The sequence below is a fragment of the Accipiter gentilis genome, chromosome 24 (genome assembly GCF_929443795.1).
Source record: "Accipiter gentilis chromosome 24, bAccGen1.1, whole genome shotgun sequence".
In the NCBI taxonomy this organism is placed as follows: Eukaryota; Metazoa; Chordata; class Aves; order Accipitriformes; family Accipitridae; genus Astur; species Astur gentilis.
The window spans coordinates 2,674,683-2,694,373 of record NC_064903.1 but is presented as its reverse complement, the minus strand read 5'-3'; the positions used below and the strand labels follow the sequence as shown (position 1 = coordinate 2,694,373).

The 19,691-nt window shown below is 42.3% G+C and overlaps 1 protein-coding gene across 2 annotated transcripts in view; it reads right to left on the bottom strand.

Moving 5' to 3' along the window:
* LOC126050133 (vascular endothelial growth factor receptor kdr-like) overlaps positions 1-19,691 on the bottom strand; it is a 140,351-nt gene that overhangs the window by 67,579 nt on the left and 53,081 nt on the right. For both annotated transcript variants that reach the window (XM_049827624.1, XM_049827625.1), the window contains exons 4-9: positions 16,944-17,071; positions 12,496-12,655; positions 10,967-11,103; positions 9,272-9,431; positions 8,536-8,653; positions 6,520-6,695 (exon numbers count right to left, since the gene is read on the bottom strand). In XM_049827624.1, coding sequence (XP_049683581.1) covers positions 6,520-6,695; positions 8,536-8,653; positions 9,272-9,431; positions 10,967-11,103; positions 12,496-12,655; positions 16,944-17,071 — 879 coding nt within the window. The remainder of the gene's footprint in view (positions 1-6,519; positions 6,696-8,535; positions 8,654-9,271; positions 9,432-10,966; positions 11,104-12,495; positions 12,656-16,943; positions 17,072-19,691) is intronic.

The window sequence follows — 19,691 nt, the reverse complement described above, 5'->3', positions numbered from 1 at the left end:
TTTGTTTTGTTCTGTTTGCTTTTTTGTTTTATTTTGCACTACACACAAGGCTGCTGTGAAGTGGGTGCACGGCACTGTGCCCACAGTACCTCTGAGGAAGCAGATGCCAAGATGAAATGAGTGGCCAAAATCTCTCTGTGAGTCAATACCACGGCCAGGAATAGAATTAGGGTCACCGATTATCAGTCGCCCGCCTAATCTGTAGCACACACACCCTGCTGCTCCATTGTAACCTACTGTTATGGGCTGGGAATGCCAGCAGGGTGGAAGCAAATGGAAGAGAAACCATGCAGTTGGATACTGTATGAACAGATATTAAGAAAAATCACAGGGCACTTGACCTACTCTACAGGGAATTTTGTTGTTAAAATGGTAGTGCAGCTTGGTTTTGTTTTTTCTGACCTTGTATGGTCACTTTTGGATGTGTCTGTCTTCACCTTGTATGAAGAAAGCTGTCTTTTCCAGTCCTGTACCACCTTTTCCAGTTCTGTCATTCAACCCCAATGCAGCCAAGCTTTGGGGAAAAAAAAAGTTTTTCTCTTGTCTGTCTCTCCCCATCTTATTTTTTGTGGCCAAACAGAGTTCAAAAACAAATGGGTAATGATGAACTGCTTAATTTTTAGCAGAGCAGACAGGTTTCTAAGATTTTTGTCTCTGCCCCCTTTGCCTGCTTTTCAAAAGAGAAACCCAACAGTTAATATACCTGCAGGCTTGGCTGAGAGACAGCGTGGAAACCACATGCTGCCACTTTCCGACTTCCCCCCACCACTCTGGTTTTTAAGGGCTGTCAGAGAGAGATTGCTGTTGCAAAGACGTGAGTTGAATGCTTCAGATTTTTCTGGCAAACTCCAGCAGGCCCCCACCTTCCTCTTCCTAAAATTGCTTTGGCTACTTCCAACAAAATGAAAATAGCTCATCTGACTTTTTCATTAAGGGCTCTCCTGGGAGCGCACAGAGGCTGAGTGGAGGCAAGACTGCAGAGCTGCAAGTGTGCAGGGTTTGCATGACGTCAGTGAGAAAATTCTTCATAATTTGCTGATAATTAGTGTGCCGGAAAGGCCCACTGCAGTCTGTTTGTGCTGCTACATTTTTTCTTTTCTTTCATATATCTTCCAGAAAATGTCAGTTGTTTCTCTCCTGCCTGTGTCTGATAAATGAGACTTGAAGGATAGACTGGAGCACTGTATCTCTTTGCCCTTGGTCTTCTCAGCTGAGCATCCTGCCCACCCAACGCACTGGCCACAGCCATTGCTGCCAGTACACAGGAGGAAAGCAAAGCAATGGGCTCGGGGGGGAAAACATTGGAACAGCAACTGGATGGAGACAGGCTGTGTTTTATTTTGACGTTTCCAGTTTGCTCGGCTGGACCAGAAGGTGGAAAATTGAATTTTCCATTTTGACTTTTCCTGAATGGGTCATCCTCCAAGGAGCTATGCAAGAGATGGATATGGTACTCAAAGGAAAACCAGTCCTGGCAGGATACCGAAGCATGCAGGCAAGGTGAAGGTAGATAATTTTATGTAGCCCTGCTTCTCATATCTGGCTCAGTCCTTTAACATAAACATCAGTTGGGTTGCACTAATAATCCAAAGAAATTTGCACAAAAGACTGTGGGAGTCTCCCCTCTGTCTTCAACTGGCTTTAATTGAGATCCATCAGTCTAAGAGTTTTTTCTCTGAACTGGCATAGCCCAGATATATTAACCTCATCCTGAAGGCTCACTTTCCTCTTTAGACTATTTCTGGGTCTGGTTGAGGTGATGGGGTATTGTTCACATGGATCACCGCAAATTTATTAACTTTTATGGAGATCACTGGGGACTCCTTTGATGTCAACTCATCCCTTGCAAGCCAAAGTAGGTCAGGCACAGAGCTCCCTTTGCCTTTGATTTTAAACTAAATATGAAGAGCTGGCCTGACTACAGAGTAGGGCAACATACGCATCATTAAGTCCTCTGGAGCTAATTCTCCCCAGTAACAAATTGAGGTATAGTTCATCACCTCGCTGACATAACAAGGAGCACATGGCAATGCACACGTGAATTCTCCATGCACCCCTTCTATTCCAGTCCTTGCCCAGGAGAGAGGGAATTCATAAGGAGCCTGTGAATTACTACTGCTTGTGGTGGAGGCTATTTCTAGCACTTAATCCTGCATTTCTTTTAGATACAACACAAGAGCTTGGGGGGGTCAAGGACTCTACGAGGGAATGTAATTTCAATTGACTAGAGCAGCTGGAACCCAAAGCAATATTTGCTGGAAGAACCTTGAAGGAGCACAGGAGAGAAACTTTGGGACAAAGAAGAAAGGCAAAGTGGTGAAGGAGGTTATTCATCCCATTTTTGAATTAACTTATGCTTCAATACAATCTTCACTCACAACATGGTGGTCAGAGCATGCTGACTGCTCTATAAGGGCTCAGCAAGAACCCTGATACAGCAGATGACATGTACAAGGGTGAGAATGAAATGCAGCCTGCTTGCCCATAAATAGATTTGAGGGTTTTTTGTTTATGTTTTGTTCTGAAACTGCTTTGTACTCTAGCCCGGAATAACTCTTTTCTCCCACATTTCTCCTTCTTGGCTGGCTCAGATGTGCAGCCACCAGCTGTTTGCTAGGATTGTTCCTTCTCCTTGCCCCCTCCCCTCCAAATTCTTCAGGACATTATTTTCTTGAAGCTTTTCTCAATAAGAATTTAATCAAACAAAACAAAAACGCAGCAACCCGCCGCTTCTTGGACAGTGTTTGATGTGTAAATATGTAAAGAAGGAGTGTTTTGAAAATGCAATCAGCTACCTCCTGGGGACTTGAGTCCTACAACGAGCCAAGGTGACTCCACAAGGGAGATATGTGCTCCTGCAAGATTAAATTCCAGCTGCAGTGGGAGCACTGGTGACCAGAGGCTAAGTCACTTCTTAAAGAGACATTTTTTGAATAGCAGCATGATTCTCCCTCTGGCCAGGCAGCACGCTCCTTCCTGCATATTGTCGACCAGGTCCTCGCCTCGGGCTGGTGTTGCTATCAGTTCCCACCCTGCAGCTGTGGGAGTTATTTGCCCATTTTGCTCTTTCTTGCCTCTGTGGAGCTGAGACGATTGATACCTCTGGACTCTGCAGATACTCATCAGTTTTATGGCCATATCAAACTTTGTGGGGAAATAACTCCTAATATTTTATTTATTACCATGCAGTGAAATACCTTGCGCATACAGTGTATGCTTTATGTCAGAACTACTGTGATTGCTACCAATTAAGTATACAGGAGGTGACTCCAAGGAAAGCCTGCAGCAGTGCTCGTCTTCCAGCAGGTCAGGAGATACACTGCATATAAGCTCCTGTCCTGCAGGGCTCAAGTAGATGACTTGTTCTCATCCTGCTTAAATGGTTCTCTTCTGCTGCCATTATTATTGAATAACATACACTGCAAAAATTAATATAGTGCAATTTGATGACGGAGTCCTGCTGCTATTTATACTTTGTTTGTGAACAACAATCACAACACTATAAACTTCCTCTACGCCTAGTTCAAATTCACAGTTGATGGGTTTGTCACAGCATGCTGACTGCCAGTTATACTATCTCTGATGCTCAGGAACATTAACGATGTATTATTTTGAAGAGACTCACAGGAGAGGGGGCTGTATGCTTACTTATAATTTCTTCAGTGCAGTGTCCCCTTGCAGCAAAAGAAAACACATTCAAATGACATTTATCTTCTCATTCAAAAGTCTATTTAAATAATTTTCTATCTTCTCTTTAATCAGAACTCACTCACTTTCACAGATGCAGCTCTGAAATTTAAAAGACTGGCCCTGCCTTTTGGGGAGCAATGCTGCTACTCAAAAAGAAATGTTAGTCCTCAGTAATAGGGAGCTGGTACATGGTTATGTACTCAGCATGAGGCTTATCAGTTGCTGAATTGCTGCAGGCTCCTCCACCTTTTAGACTTGATGCAAAATTGATGCTCCTACCACTGTGTTCACTTGCAAACCCAAAAGGATTTTTCCATCAAGTCTGCTAATCCCTGTGTTCAAATTCCAGCGTCAGTAATTGCAGACTGCCTATGGTTCTAAGCAGAGACATTAATCACCCCTCCCAGCTCAGAGGTGGTTGTGTTTAAGTGGTGGGCAAGGTAATCCCTGCATAAAATGGCTAGAAAGCATGTTTTGGTCTCCTTTTCCATGTCTAAGTGTCTGCTGAAACTCCAAGCAATTTAATCTATTCAGGTGCGATACCAGGATATCAGTCATGATGACTGGAGATAAAGTGTCAGGTTATTTGTTGAGGAGTTAAGGGAAAAATTCAAATCTGCATTCAGTTTGGAGCTTCAGTATTTTTTTTTTGAGAGTAAAGCAAATTATGCCCAGATCTGAAAAGCAGTCCCTTTACTCTAACTGAAAACACATGAAAAAAGGCAGTTTGCTGCTGTTGGATAAGCATCGAGAGCAAAATTTGCCTTTTTTGGTCTCTACCCATGTGCATCTCGGCAAAACGACCCTCTCCTTGGGCTGAGTGCTTCACATACAGCATGTCAGGTTAGTGCTGCAGAGAAGAGCCTGGCAAAGGCAAGGGACATTTCCTAGGTGTTTTGTGTCAGTCCTCAAATATCCTCATTGTTTGCAGCCTTTAGCTTAAAAACAATGGCGCTCTTTGGCAGATATTTTCCTTTGCTTGCTCTCATTTCTGGGATGACTTTCTTTTACCAGAAAAGAAACACTTGCTATTCATTTTTCCTGTGCTTCACCATGCAACACCTTCTCCAGCGGGTAACATTCCTGCAGCTGCTGGACTTTGCAGAGCCTTGAGAAACAGTGGTTTTGCAATTAAATAATTATTCCTGATTGAAGTCTTTGTTGGGCTGATCTCTCAGAAGGGCTAACAATGAGCACCATGCTAGGCATGCACTGTGTGTGAGAGACAGAATACCACATACTTGTACATACAATAAAGATGAAAGGCTTGCACTGTAGTTAAGAGCATGGGACGGTTTAATCCTGAAATAGCATCTTGCTGATACAAACAAGGTCTGTTTGTTTTTCATATGCCTATTTGGGGAATGGCTGCTCTTCAAGTAAACATTCTCTTTTGCATGCAAACACCAATATTTACCTTGACAAGATAGTTTATTATCATTCTTAATTTTCTCTTCCTTTGAACGTTTCCGTTCTCTTAACAAGACGGCAAAACCATTGTATGGATAAACAATCTCAAGTGAATAAATTACCACAGCTTAACACATTCCTCCTCATCAGCTGAGCTGCAGTACCTGACCATAAGCATGTTCTTAGCTCTCTCTGCTCCTAAATCACATATTAGTTTATGTAATGTTTAAGGTGGATTAAGCAACCATATCTTATTTAGCATTTTTAATAGGCCAAATGTGCCTAAGTGACAAGTTCTCCATTTGTTAGGCATTATTCCTTTCTGAAAGGTGAAGGGTGAAATGAGAAAAACACAAATGCTGGAAGTTACAGGGTGCAACAGTACATAAGTATACAAAACAGGACAACTAAGAATATTTTTAGGTGTAAAGGGGATAAGGAGAAAAGAATTCACCACAGAAAAGAAAGCAAACCTCTCTCAATAACTTTATCTATCTCACTGCCTGAGTGAACCTTGGGAAGTACAAAGGGAAGCAGAGCTAACTTTTGCTGAACTCCTGCTTGGCCTCATGATTCAATCTCCGTTGCCAAATTCAATGGATTAAAAAAGGCAGTGGATGTGCAAAGAGACAATGTGACTCTGTCTTCCATTATCCCAGCAAGGGAGATTAATAAATGTGATTCCAATATCTATTTTCCCTCTATGTCAAGTGAACCCGCTTCAGTGCACACCACCATTTACTTCAGTTTTCTCCAGATTCCCCTGAAAATGAACCTGTCTCTCAAGTGCTCCCAGCAGATAAATGACAATGCATAAAATACAGACTTAGAAAGTATTTCTGTAGCAGGATGATGGAGAGACATAAAAGACAGGGTAGCTTATCTAGTTCCTTCCGTCAGCCCTATTGGGACTTTTCCTGTCCCAACAGATGTTCTCCAGTGCTTTGCCCAAGCTAGTTATTTATCTCAAGGGATGAAACTTCCATCACTTCTCCTGGGAAGCTGTTCCCCTAGCTCTAAGACCTCACTACTAGATATCCTCCCAAACTCCTATTAAAATTTAAGTTCTGTTATGTTTGTTCACTTTCAAGCCATTTCTGCTTCCCTCTGCGGAGACACTGTCCTGACACCAAGGTGCTGTAGGCTGTTTCTGAGGTGCGGTATCTCAGTGGAAAGTGACTTTAGATGACCTAGTTTCAGACTAACTCCTCACACCAGCTCTCCATTCCGTTGCTTCGATTTAACGTGGTGAAATGGGGTGGATCTTCAGTGCTTCCTAAGTAAGGTGGTAATCTATGCACAGTGCTGTATCAGCTCATATCAGCTAAGCATGGGGACATGTCACCTGTTCCTGCTGACTGGTAAAGCAGAAAATGAGAAAGAACCCAGTAGAAGTCATTGGAAACGCCAAGTCCTTACCTGTCACTACCAGCTGCATGGTGAGGTTCTTATACAGGCCATATTTTGCATTGCTCAAGACGATGGTGTAGTTTCCAGCATGCTTTGGTCTCACATCTCTTATGCCCAGTCTGTACTTCATTGGGTCCGGCTCATAGCAAGTGTGGTTATCCTTGATCAGTTTGCCGTCTTTGTACCTGTTTTGAAAGTCCCATCAAGGCTCATCATGTGCATGCATGCATGTTAGCCCTCAGAAAACTTAACTCTTACCCAAGTTAGGGTGGGTAAAGAGTCATCCTTTGGAAACAGCAACGGAAACACAGATCTATAATCGCTGCTTGAATTGGACAACTATTCCTTTTATCCTTCCACATTAAAACTGAGTAGCATCTGCAGTGCTATGGGGTGGCTTCATCTAACAAACAGGAAAAAGACATTTTAATGGATCTGAATGGACAGTGCCTCTCGCATGCTCAACTATAATCAGAAATGTCCATCTAGATGCCCCCAAATTATGCTGGATGTGCAATACTAAGTGCAGGAAATCATGGGCTAGCCAAAAGTTATGGCATCAGTTTTAAAACAATGTATTAATTAAGCAGAATTGTCTTTCGATATGTGTATATGACCCTTTAATGTTTCTGAAAAAGCTAAAGTCTGTGACCTGGAAAATTGTCAGTCAATAGGAAGGTCAGTGAGGAATCCACAATCTTGTATCTTCACCAGCTAAGAGTAGGAGAGCAGACTCCTCTTCACTGCTAATCCGATATGCAGATTGGGGATATGAATATGAAATGGGACTGACTTTGCCACACACAGAGCTTTAGGCTTGGTGGAAGGAGAAGCTGGGGCATGTGTCCTACAGCCTGAGAATGCTGGAAGCCTCCTTTACAGTCGTTTAAACAACTGTACTGAGAGACCTCCAACATCAACAGCTGTAGCCTCGAACATGCAGGGAAGGCAGCTCTGGTGGTCCCAGGCAGCTACCACGCAGCTCCACGCTGAGCCCTGAGAACAAAGCCTTGGCAGAGAAAAGGGAGACGGTCCCCACGTCAACTCACAAAAACATTTCCACCTCCTAAATAACAGCAACAATTAAAAATATTTCCTGGCAGCACTGATTTCACTGGTCTGACTGAATATTAGAGAATTCAATGTTATTTCACTGCTAAAAAAATGCAGCAAACCCATCCTTGACCAATACCTTTTGCTGACTGCCAGGCCCCCCTGAGCAGCGCTCAGCTGGCCAAGGAAAAGTGCACTGTGCGGGTGCTAACTCACCCAAGCCACCTTCTCTGCCAGGACAGGCAAACCCGTGCCAGCTGTCATATGGGATTTCATACAGTTAAAGGTGCATGAGGTGTTGGATGAGGTTGTTAAAGAGCCCCTGCAGAATGAAGCGCAGAAAAAGTAGCAAGAGAGAGGACACGCGATGAAAGGGTAAAGAGAGAAATGAATGTCTCCTGGAGTTGCTGACATGTTGCCCCTCCTATTAAGCTGATCCATTACAGTACTGGTGGAGCCTCTAGTTTGCTCAGGAGGATTCATTGCATTGCCTGCAAGGATCTGACATTGCTGGTGGTGCAGGATTGGAGAAAGTTATTTAAAAGTCATGAAGAGAAACAATTTCTCATGTTGAGGATGTGTCCTGCAGCTTTCTGTTAATGCATTGCCTCCTTGCGGACTGACCACCACTAATGGTGGTAAACGGGCAACCCTTCCCCAACAGCTTTCTACTTGAATCTTCCAAACAGTTCTGTGTCCAGGGTAATGAAACCCCCATTTTTCCTGTAGGGACCTTTTCTAGAGGACTAGAAGAGAAAAACAGCATAGGAAAGAGGTACGGCTTGCTCAGCTTCACAGAGCATGTCAGCACAGAAGGGAGTCACATCTCAGGTGAACTGTGAGACCACAGCTACAAGCATTCCCAGCTCTCCGCTTTTACCTGTGTGGTAAGGAACAGTGAAAATCTGTTCTAGACAGGAGCCCGAAAGAAGGTTGTGTATTCCTGATTTTGCTCAAGATGACGGTACTCACCAGGTGACGCTTGGACGAGGAAAGGCATCAACCTTTGCAGCTAGTTTCAGTGACTTGTGTCCTGATGTAATCTCATAGTAAGGCCCTTTCTTATGTGAAACTGTAATGAAAGGTTTGTCTGGAAAGAGAAACGAAGAGGAAGACAAGTAATGGCAGATCTGCCACAGTACAGTGCTCACATCTTTGAACTGTGTTGTGTCTACCCTGGGTTTTTTTGCAATACAGATCTGTAGAAGCTGCAGACAACCTAATGGAATGACAAGCTGTTACTGCAGCTCCCCTGCAAAGCTCGGCCACAGCCAGTAAGGTCTATCTCCAGATGAAGGACTTCATATTTAAAGCAGAGAATACACATCTGCATTGCCCCTGGAGCAGTGTGTAAAAATGCCTGGGGTATCTCTTGTTCACATGAATGCCGGCAGGCCAGATTTTCCAGGGCATCAGCAACCACATTTGGTGCCAGCTTTTTCAAGCCAGTTCAGCTCCCAGTTAATCCATGTCCTCAGACATGTTTCGGTCTTGAACTCTCTAAAGTTTCTTTGAAAACCTAGTGCTGAGTGCTGCCTCTCTCATAGACTGATTACAGATTATAGATGATTAATGGTTGTTTTAACTAGTTGGCATGCTTCCTAATGCCATTTCTACAGACTTAAGCAACAGCTTTAATAATGTGGCATTATTGTTTAAGCTTAACAGTCCTGGTTCTTGGGTATTCTGGTTTAGCTGCAGAACTTACCATACACTGTAACTGTGACATTGGCCTCCAGCCTTGTTACGTTGAATGTTTTGCATACATACAGGCCTCCGTCTTGCATGGTGACGTTTTCAATTGTCAGGCTACTGCCAACTTTATTCACCATGCCAGTCTGGTCTATTGTTCTTCTAGGATAAGGGTGCTGGAAGTCAGAAAAAAGGGGGTCAAAAAGCAGCATAAACTGGATTATTTTGTTCATCCTTTAAAAGCCTGCCAGTAAAGAAAAACAGTGATTCATATCAGAATTATCATATCTCCCCAACACTGAAATAAGTAATATAAAAGACAAATCAGCAGGAAGAGTTCTTGTGTGAGGTTTCATTATCAAGTCTAATAAGAGAGAGAAACAGAGTGGAACTGTGGTGCTTCTCTACTGAAATCTGGGCAGGCAGGTAAATAAGGGGATGCATCACAGATCAGGCCCTCTTAGGGATCAAATCTCAGGGATCTCAGTGCAAACATGCTGTGGGCATCTGTAGGGTCAGAGTTGTGCTTTGAATTTTGTTTTGGGTTTTTTTGTTGTTTTTTTTTGTCACAGTCAGTTTTTTTCTGTCTTAAAAACCTCCTACTTTCTAAAAGAAATATATTATGACAGAAATATAATATATTATGACAGCCAAGTGCCAATGCAAATTGCTGAAGAATTTTAGAATTAGAAAGCATTATCGCTTCTGATAGGATTTTTGATCCCAGAGATTTGGCCACAAAATTTTACATTTAAAATTTTAGAAATCTAAGGAGGGTTCAGAGAAAAACAACTCTATTCCATCATATGGGGTTCAAGGAGCAAAATTCAGTAACTCCATATTGCTTGCACTTATGTAAATTCTATACTATATTTTCTGTAGCTTCTTCACCAAAACAAAATCAGACATTCTTTCTTTAAGTAAACAAAATAAGTAAAAAAATAATCAATTTTTAGGAATCACATTTTACACTTTTCCAAGAGGCTTAGATGCTTCTTTGAAATGTATATTTTGCTGAACTAAAAAGAAAAAAAACCAATCATTTTAATTCTGAGCATCAAACAGAACCATGAGTAATATCTCAGGTAAATGAACTGATTTGGAAAATACCCCTTCTTCCCGCTGTTTTTCCATAGAACCGAAAGGTTTTAGCACATCAAAGAAAATGCTCAGCCTCTTATATGTTTCTGCTTCAAATTTGGCATTTTTGTATTGCATTCCACAGAAAGATCAAGAACCTACACTCCGAATTTGGATTTCATTCTTTGGTGGAGATTTCAGCAGATACAATTGGCTTTTGTTTCACTTTTTCCTACTTAATAAATGCCAAGATTGATGAGCAGATTGACAACTTGCAGCCTTCATGGCTGCCTTTGAAACTTGCCACTGTGAGCCGGGATCAACAAACAGGCCAGAAGAAATGGGACAGCTATTCTTCCCAACAAGAAACATACACTCCTGGCTTTTCTTGCAAGCACATATTTAGCCTGAGATTCGCAGTTTGCTTCGCAGTTTAATGCGCAGGTTCAAGATGGTCAGATAAGTTTTAGATTCATCCATGCTAAAAATACAATCAATTGTAGGCTTACAAATGGTTAGATGTATTTCAGAATAAGTAGTAGTTAGGGTTTACTCAGCCCTGTGAACAGATCTTTCTTTTGGGTAGAGGTAGACTGCATGAGGGCAGAATACTGAATTTTCATCAACTCACTCTCCCACTGGGACATGTCCATATGAGCTCAATGCGCCCATTGATGAAGGTTTCTGCTTTGCATTCCAAATACAGAGTTTCTCCAACCAGCAGTTTTTTGGGAGTTGCTTTCAGAGCCAGGTTCTGTACTCTGCCCTCTGAAATGAAAAAGGAAAGGTATAACCTTGCAGCACTCTCTACATAAATGACATTTAAGATGGAGTCTGTGCTCCGATTGCCTCTCCAACATCTGCTCCTTTCACAGTTTCCAGAACACCTCACCTTCTTCTGTCATTTCTATGGAAATGGTTGGAAATGCCCACTCAATGGAAACATTAGGTCAGTTATATGAATGCCTGAACATCAGCTGATCAAACTAACTGATCATGTGGACCGACTAATTTATGAGTTACTTTTCTTGCATTTTCCATGTTTGGCTCCAACCCTCACTCATCAGCTCCACAGCTGTTCTTAGATCAAGTTTTCAGTAGTGTCTCATGAAACATGTTTCTCCTGCCATCTGATAACCAGCTACCTTTTCTTTCTGAATGGGATCCCCAAATCTTGGTCTTCTATATTTATTAATGCCTTAAATACATCAACTCTGAAATAAACCTGCATTATGTTTATGTTGCCCCATACCAAACATACATCTGACCACTGTACAGTAACATATTATATAGAGTAAGGTATTGCCTGTGTCCTTTTGGGCTAGAGAGGGATGACCTAATGGGGTTTTTAGCTTTGAATTCATGATTCTAATAAAAAATAATTACTCCAACAATGAAGAGAGAGAGAGAGATTTACAAGACTTTTATTTGGCTGCCATACAAATTTACAAGCCTGTTGTGTAAAGCTGAGTGCTAATTGTATAGAAGGATGCCATGATCTAATGGGAATGAAGTCACAATAAACTCTCCTCTGTCAAAAATATAATATATGAGGAGAGAAAGAACATACATTGAAAACAAAGGAAAAATAAATGGTAATTGGCTTCATATAAATCCCCAGCACTCAACAATTTAATGTTTAGTTGCTTCAAATTCAGATTTTAATTCTGAGCTGAAGCTCAACTGTAAATACAATGGACAGGGTATAGTAAATCACCAAGAGAAACTATATAAAAAAGCAGAGATTTGAATTAGCAGTTTAATGAGATTTTTATACCACGATCTTGTGTTTTTAATGACCAGAAGCAAAAAGAAAGCTACTGTTTGGTTTACCCTAAACCAGCAGTTGTTTTAATGTAAATATAGCTCAATCCAAGCAAACAAAGCCTTGGTGGGGTTTGAATAAAATGCTCCTATTTTGTACCACCTCAACACTTGGTAATTTTTCAAAACCAAGAGTGGATCAAATCCAAGTTCTGTTGAATAGGAAAAAAAGGGGAAGAGTGAGTTTGCTTTTAGCGTTCCAGCTTGGACTTGCTACAGACACATACCAATTAGATATATCAGATATAATTGAGGCTAACCAAGAAATAATACCCAGGGGCTTAGCTATGGAATAGAAACATTGTGGTCATTCCTTGGCTCACAGTAGTCACTCACCCAGTCTCTGTGCTAGGTAATAGGAGGTGAACACACTTCCATTGACATTTGCAGTGCATGTGAGTACTCCAGAGTAAACAAAAGAATGAGAGGGGATGACAAATCCTTTTCTTGGGTCCCACACCATCCTCTTGAAGTTCATCTCTACAGAATAAGGATACTGAAAGAGAACAGACAGATAGGAGGCTTGTGAGACATTCCCTTTCCCCCCAGACCATAGCGGCGACCAGCCAAGGCTGTTCTGCTTTAGAGGCAGGGTAGATATTTGACCTTTCAGAGTGGTTGGTGGTCTCATTCCACACATATCTTAAGCAACAGCAACATAAGCAAATAGAAAAGCCCTCCCTAAGGTATGACTGTCTTTGAAATCCAAAACTTGGACACCATAACTGGGGCTTTTGATTCAGTAGCCCCCTGTCCTCGCAGATCTTAGGCAAGATGCCATGCTACCCATTGTAGGTCCCATTTCCCTCATCTTTATACTGGAAATAATTATGCTTATCTTATATGAATTTTGTAGAGTAATCTTTTTGGAAATGTTTAAGGACAAAGTTTGCTTCTCCTAATGCTACTTGCAGCTACCACGTGTTTTCCTGGGATCTCACAGTACTTTCAAATAGTGTGAATTTAGACCCCCCCAAAATCAGAATTCTTCATGTTACTAACTCAGCTGATGGCAGTCGTCTGTAAGCTATGGTCTATGAATCTATCAGATTCACTCTATATCACAGAAAGGGATAAGACATTTTCAAAGCAGCCTATTGATTTCCACTAGGCACGGAAGCAGCCTGGATAACTTAAGATTGTAAATCATAGGATGGCAGAAATAAGGGGACTTAGTAACATAGACATTTTTTCCCCTAAATTCATAAATACTTGTAATGTTCTGAGATTCTTGAAAAAACGGTATCTATAAGTTCTGCTTATGAGGAAGAAGTGAGGATACAGAAGGCAAATGTTGAAAATAAACTAGAGCAAAAATTCATTTAATAAGAATGAACACTCCGTATACCCTTGGACAGCACCAATGTCAAGCAGGTTAGCTTTTGTTGGTGGGAATATTTAGTTTATTGTTGTTGTTGTTGTTGTTGTTGTTATTACCACAAGGGGAAATCCTCTATTTGCTTGAGAAAATGCATTTTACTTTCCAATAATTTTGAAAATCCAGGATTATAAAGTAGAAAATAAATATGTGACATTAAATGCAGACAAATAGCTCAGGAGTCTGTAAAAGAGCAGATCACTGAAATTCACCCATTTCAGCCTATTTGCAGGCAGGTGAGTGGAAGCACAGGCTGTAGGTCTGACTCTTCCAGCAGGACACAGGAAAGCTCTTTAGGACTGAGGGTGTGCTGTAGGAGTGTTGAGATCACTTCTGGCTGAAAAATGAAGAGTTTGGGGAAAGCTCAATGTGCCTACAGTTGCCACATGATAACTAAGTTTATTTGCACAGTGCTTCTCCCTCCTACTTATCATATACTGGCCTCTCAAAGATGAGGCAAGTTAATGTTCTCCTTTTCAGAGCTACCTTAGCTTTTGGAGCTAACCAGGGGAAGAGCTGCACTAGGGACCACAAGTGGGAATTTCCCCAGTGATGTAATAGTTTTGCTCTTATTCTTGTTGTTATGCACCATGCAATTTATTTTTCTGTCTCCAAACAAACAGTAGTTTTGTATGGCAGTGCAGTTTAAATAGGATTCTGTTTAAATAATACTCCTATTGCGAAGAAATTTCAGCTGCAGGCTTTGAGAGCTGATGCTCATACCCCTCATATGAATACACAATTGATCAGGTTGGCATTGTTTTAGGTCGCTTGTTATTACATTTTCAGCAGAGACCAAAGACAAAGGAATTATGACTGTGGGGCAGTGACTGGTGATGCTGCTGCGGGGAAGGAAGCACAGCAAGGCAGTTGCTTTCTTTTGGAACAGCAGTTCTCTTCTGACAGTAGTAGGAAACATGGATTTCATGTAAATACTTTCAAAGTAATCAAGCTGTAGTATCTCTGTTCAGAACCATTAGGAAAATATAGGAAAATTACAGAAAGAGATCTGAGACCTGAGGCTTAAATCATGCTTTAACACCCATGAAGGTCAAAGCTGTAAGTGGCAAAAGCACACTGAACCAGATCAGTGATTAAACAGATCTGACAAGACTGAAAATGCTTTTTTTTGCCCAGAATTAATATCATGTTAAGCAAAATTACAAGTTTGAATTGTGTGTCTTAGCATGGGTTTATTAATAGCAAAGATGATACGTAGAGTTAGCTGGGATCTGTTTAGTATTAGCAAGAGGTACCTTTCCCCATACATATTTAAAGGCCAGAGAGTGCAATGATTTTAAAGTATAATGGTAACATAAGGAACTTAATTTACAGTGGAAAAAGTACATTTTCTACAAGAATAATAATATGTGATAAAGCTGAACTTCAAGGTTTGGCAGCTCTGCTCCCTGATGGCTAGGGGAAGGGGAAAGAAAAAATAACCCTACTCAGGAGGCCCTTTTCAACACTACACACATATTAAACGTCTTCATAAAATATTCAAAAAATATATACTTAAACAATCAAACAAAAAGCATCAATGCTACTTGAAGGAAATCACAGTGGCTTTCCTCCCTTTGAAGTTTGTTGTCTATTGGAGATTAAATTTGGAAGAAGAGGATGTTCTAAATTTGTCTGATCGTCTTATTCACCTCTCCTCCCCCATCCTTACCTCCACCCCTCTCCCACCCCGCTTCCTCTTCGCATGGGAAGCCGCCACCTTGGCTCCACAAGGCACTATGACAGTCCCAGACAGGGCAAAACAAGCGGTGACTTTCCGTAGATGGGAGCCAGGGGCTGGCGGCTCCCGAAGCCAACTCACGCCTCCCAAAGCGCGTCCCCTTGAGTAGCTCACAGCTCACAGCCTCAGGAGAGTTTCTTTGGGGAGCGGCACTCAACACCTACATCCCTGCCCCGCAGTCCAGCTGCTCTCCCTTGAAGGGGAAAAATCTTTTGGGGACAATTTTCTTTGCAATTCGAAAGGGAGATTTCAGTGGAGATTTCATTCCAGCAGCAGCCTGCAGCAAGGTAAAGGACTTCAGTTTGTGTTTGAAGAAATTACCGGGAGAGAATTCCGCTGGCAAGCAGGGAGAGCAGGGCTGCCTATAAATAAGGGGATAAATGTGGAGGTCTGCTTGGTCGAGGTTCCAAGGCCACATTTAGGCTTATGTGACTGTGCCGAAGTCAGCAGCAGTACTCCAGCAATGAGTTTGGTTGAAGTAGGCTAAAATAAGATGGGGATGTTTCATTTTTATAGCCAAGGAGGAGAAGGTGATAACGCTTATCCAGGCTAAAGTGATAAGCTGTAACTGGAGAGGAGCCTTTTTCCCCCCTCCCCCTCCCCCCCCTTTAATCCCTACTGACAAAATTTAAAAATAGAGATCTGCTAAAGCAATAAGGCCAGTGCTGTCCCTCTGCACGTCTACTGGAAATTTGCCATTGGTCTCAGCAGGAGCCGGAGCACGGTCTCAGGCCTCCGTGATTTCATGTGCTATCTCCCAGGAGAAGGACACATCTAACAACTAAGACATCTAACTGCTAAGAGGAGCAGAGGTCCTCAGACCCCTCTACCAGCACAGCATCAGCCCATCTGCGTGTGCTCTGCTATCACGCTATATCCAACAGAACAACCTCATCTCTTACAGCCCCTCCAGAACAGGCTGTGGAAAAGGGGCAGAGGCAGAGGATGAGCTCTTGTTCCCATTAGGACAGCTCAAGCAGTCAGCCTAGCAGGGGAATGGAAAGGCACATAACCTATTAGGTAAAAGACAGGATTGGAGTCAGGAGACCTATGTTCTGTTCCTCAGTCCGTGATAGGCTTCTCTATAGAGCAGTTCTAAAGCCCTTTAAATGAGTAACTAGATCTCCATCGATTGAGGAAGCCCCAGACCTTAAATTTCCACTTTTTTTATACAAAATGGCCTTGGCCTCCACAGACCATTCTGTAACCTTGACATTCAGATGTAACTGCTGCCGAAGGGATGGATGCTGTAGCCGTTTATTCCCGAGGCTGAAAATCGGTTTAAATTTATGAAATCAAGAAAAAATGGGCAAATGTTCTGAGGAGGTTCAAGGTATAAAAAGAGATAAGCTTTCATGAGGATAGCTAATAGCCAGGTGTTATACAAAGAATTCTAAAGAAAAATAGTGCCTTGTCATCTATCTTTGCCAATTTATGGAGGAACATGAAGCCACAAGCTAAGAAAAATATGTGATAAACTCAGCCTAATCCCCAAAACACCCTTGTACACTGCAAGAGCAGGACTGTGCTTCTGGATTTTCAGTGTCTTTGCTGGTTTTTTTCTGAAAGTTACCCAGTTTCATACATTTTATTTTGTATTTTTACCCATTGAGTTGGCAGCCCAGACCTCTGAATTGATTGAGTTTCTCTGAAACAGTCACTTACCTGGGTAAGCTTAGGTTTGATATCTGGCGAGGTAACTCGGCAAGGGATAACAACTGTTTTCTTAGCATCTAAAATGTAGATTATTTCGGGATGTTCCGGGTGAATCTCCACAAATGGATTTCTGTAGTCTGCAGGGAAAAGAACATTGACTTGAAAAACTGCTCCTTTACTGGTCAATGACCAGAAGGGCACTGGAATCTGAGCGCGTAACTGCCCATAGAAGGCTAACTGTAGTGTGTGACAAGACTTCCAGTCACATCTTGCTTGTTTGCAAATGCCAGTGTCATCTAGGGATTATAGCCAATGACCAAGAATTGGAATACCCCATTTCTAACCCTATTTTACCAGTTTGCAGTGTAATCTTGTAAAAACTCCTTTTCTTATCCATTCTCCATCTGTAAAAATGAAGTTAATAAGTCAGCTCCACAGGTCTTCATGGCACTGGAGTTAGTTCTTTCCCCAGCACTCTGAATTTCTTTCATAGGTGATATTGTATGACAGCACTCCTGAATTCCACAGCAGTTAAGGTAAATCCACCGAAAGAAAAAAAAGCTTCTTTTTGTAAATGAGAATCTCTAGAATACTGCAGAAAGCATGCAAAAAGGGAATGTAGACCCATGATATTCAAAGCTAGGCAAGAATAATATGTTTAACCTAACAGTGCAGTAACTTAGTCACACTCTTGGGGAACTGTGGGATTTTCTACAGACTGCCACAATAAATCAGACTGGATATGCATATACAATAGAAATAAATAAAAATCTGAGGTAGTTTAAGTTAATAAAGCTTCTGAGTCTCATTCACTGATTTTCCCCTGTATGAATACAGTGATGGTCATCAGAAAATTAAAATGATGTTTGTGAAATCCTGAAAGCTTCAAGATTTTTCTAAAAAGCATTCTTTGACTTGATATTCTTATGGTATGAAGTTTCAAATACCATTCAGCTAATGCAATACCAACTACACTACACAGTGTAGGCAGTCAACCGCTTTTGGTTTGGATTATACTGTCGACAGGGGAGGATGTGCACCCTGTACAATAACCTCAACCTGCTTATCCTTGGCTTGGGACCTGCCTCCACACACTTAATTATATTTTGGAAATGGCTTCACCTAAAGCATGGGAAATAGCTGACATGAAAGGTTTATGAACAATCTAGCTTGCAAAAATGTGCTCTGAAGCATTCTGACAGTACTTTAAAAAAGGATGTGCTGTGAGAAAATTAAAATCAGTTTTCAAAAGAATGCTTAATTACTCCCAAATGACCTGAATTGGTAATGAATGCAGTCGTCTGGGGCTGACACATCCAACGCTTTGGGTCGGTAGGAGGCCTTCAACAATGGCCGAACACTTTATGGCTTTGGAAAAGGGAAACACCTATAGAGTAGGCAACCTGTTCTCTGATGTTGTATAATGAGGAAAAGTGTCCTTCTTGATGAAGGTCATTAATGTACTTCCTGAACTCCCCTAGTACCCTCATGCCATGTTTCCTCCCTAATTTCTGATGTAATATTAGGGGATGTTTTATAGAGAAAAAACCAATGACTTATCACTCGGTGGATCTAGCCCCCCGGTTCATCCAGAAATTGCCCAGCACGGCCCGCCTCCGTGCAAATCCACGAAAAAGCCCACACCCTACCAAATCAAGACAACGACGCTCCTTCTAGATCTTGGGGAACCCTCCCGCTCTCCGCAGCCGAGAGGCCGGCGCTGGAGCTGGGCGAGGAGAGCGGAGCCGGAGGCGGCCGGCCGAGGTGGAGGAGCAGCCGCTTCAGGAGGGCCGTGCTGGACAGTTCCCGGCGGGGCAGCGCTGGGGGCAGAGCCCGGGGGCAGAGCCCTGTGGCAGCAGGACCAGCGCCTCTCCTCTCTTACGGCCCCTCGCTTTAGCACGCGTTGGCCTGACTCCGCCAGCACGGCGTGAGAGTACCTCCGGTAAAGGCTGCGTGTACCCTCGTCTGTGATCAGACGCCTCTCGAACGCAGAAATCAAAGCCACGGGCTGTGTTTAAGAGCCTGGACGGTGTGATTGTCTTGGTTTAGCACCAACGCGTCAGGCCAGCTGGCCCCGATCCTGTCACCTAAACGCATGCTCTCATTTTACATCTCAGGCTGTTGTGGCAGCTGCTCTGTGATTGAGGAAAGCTCCAGCTGAAGCGTGTTGGAGTAGCGCTATCTATTCATCCCATTAATCCTTGCACTACCGTATCAGGCTGCTCTCCCTCCTTCATCTGTTGGCAAACCGGGGAATGTTCTAAAATCTCCATGAAAAGATGGCAAAATATTTCTCTAACTTTTTTAGCTACTGAGGAAAAAATCCCATACATGGAGTTTCAAAAATTCCAAGTATCCCTTTCTGGGTGTTGGCCATTTTGCCTACTCTCGAGAAAGAGTCTAAAACTGTGACACCCTCCAGAATTTCTCCTTTCCTAGTACTCCATCCCTGCAAACAGTCTTTTGCTTCAAATCAGTGGGGATCCATTTTTCAATTTAAAACAAATGTTCACCCTTTGGACCCTGGCAAGGAACTGTGTATTCCATACTGGATGATCTGTAATTGAACAGTAGGTGAAGTGCTTATTTATGTTGAATTTTTCTGGGTAACAAGTGTTCTACATGTAAGTGATGTAACTATGTGTATTGGTGACCTGCAGGACAGTTTGAACATGGAGTATGAGATTTGGATTTGCGCTTCCACAGCTCCACTGACAAAGGAAAACACAGAGTCGGTTTAGCTCACTCGCTTTGTCT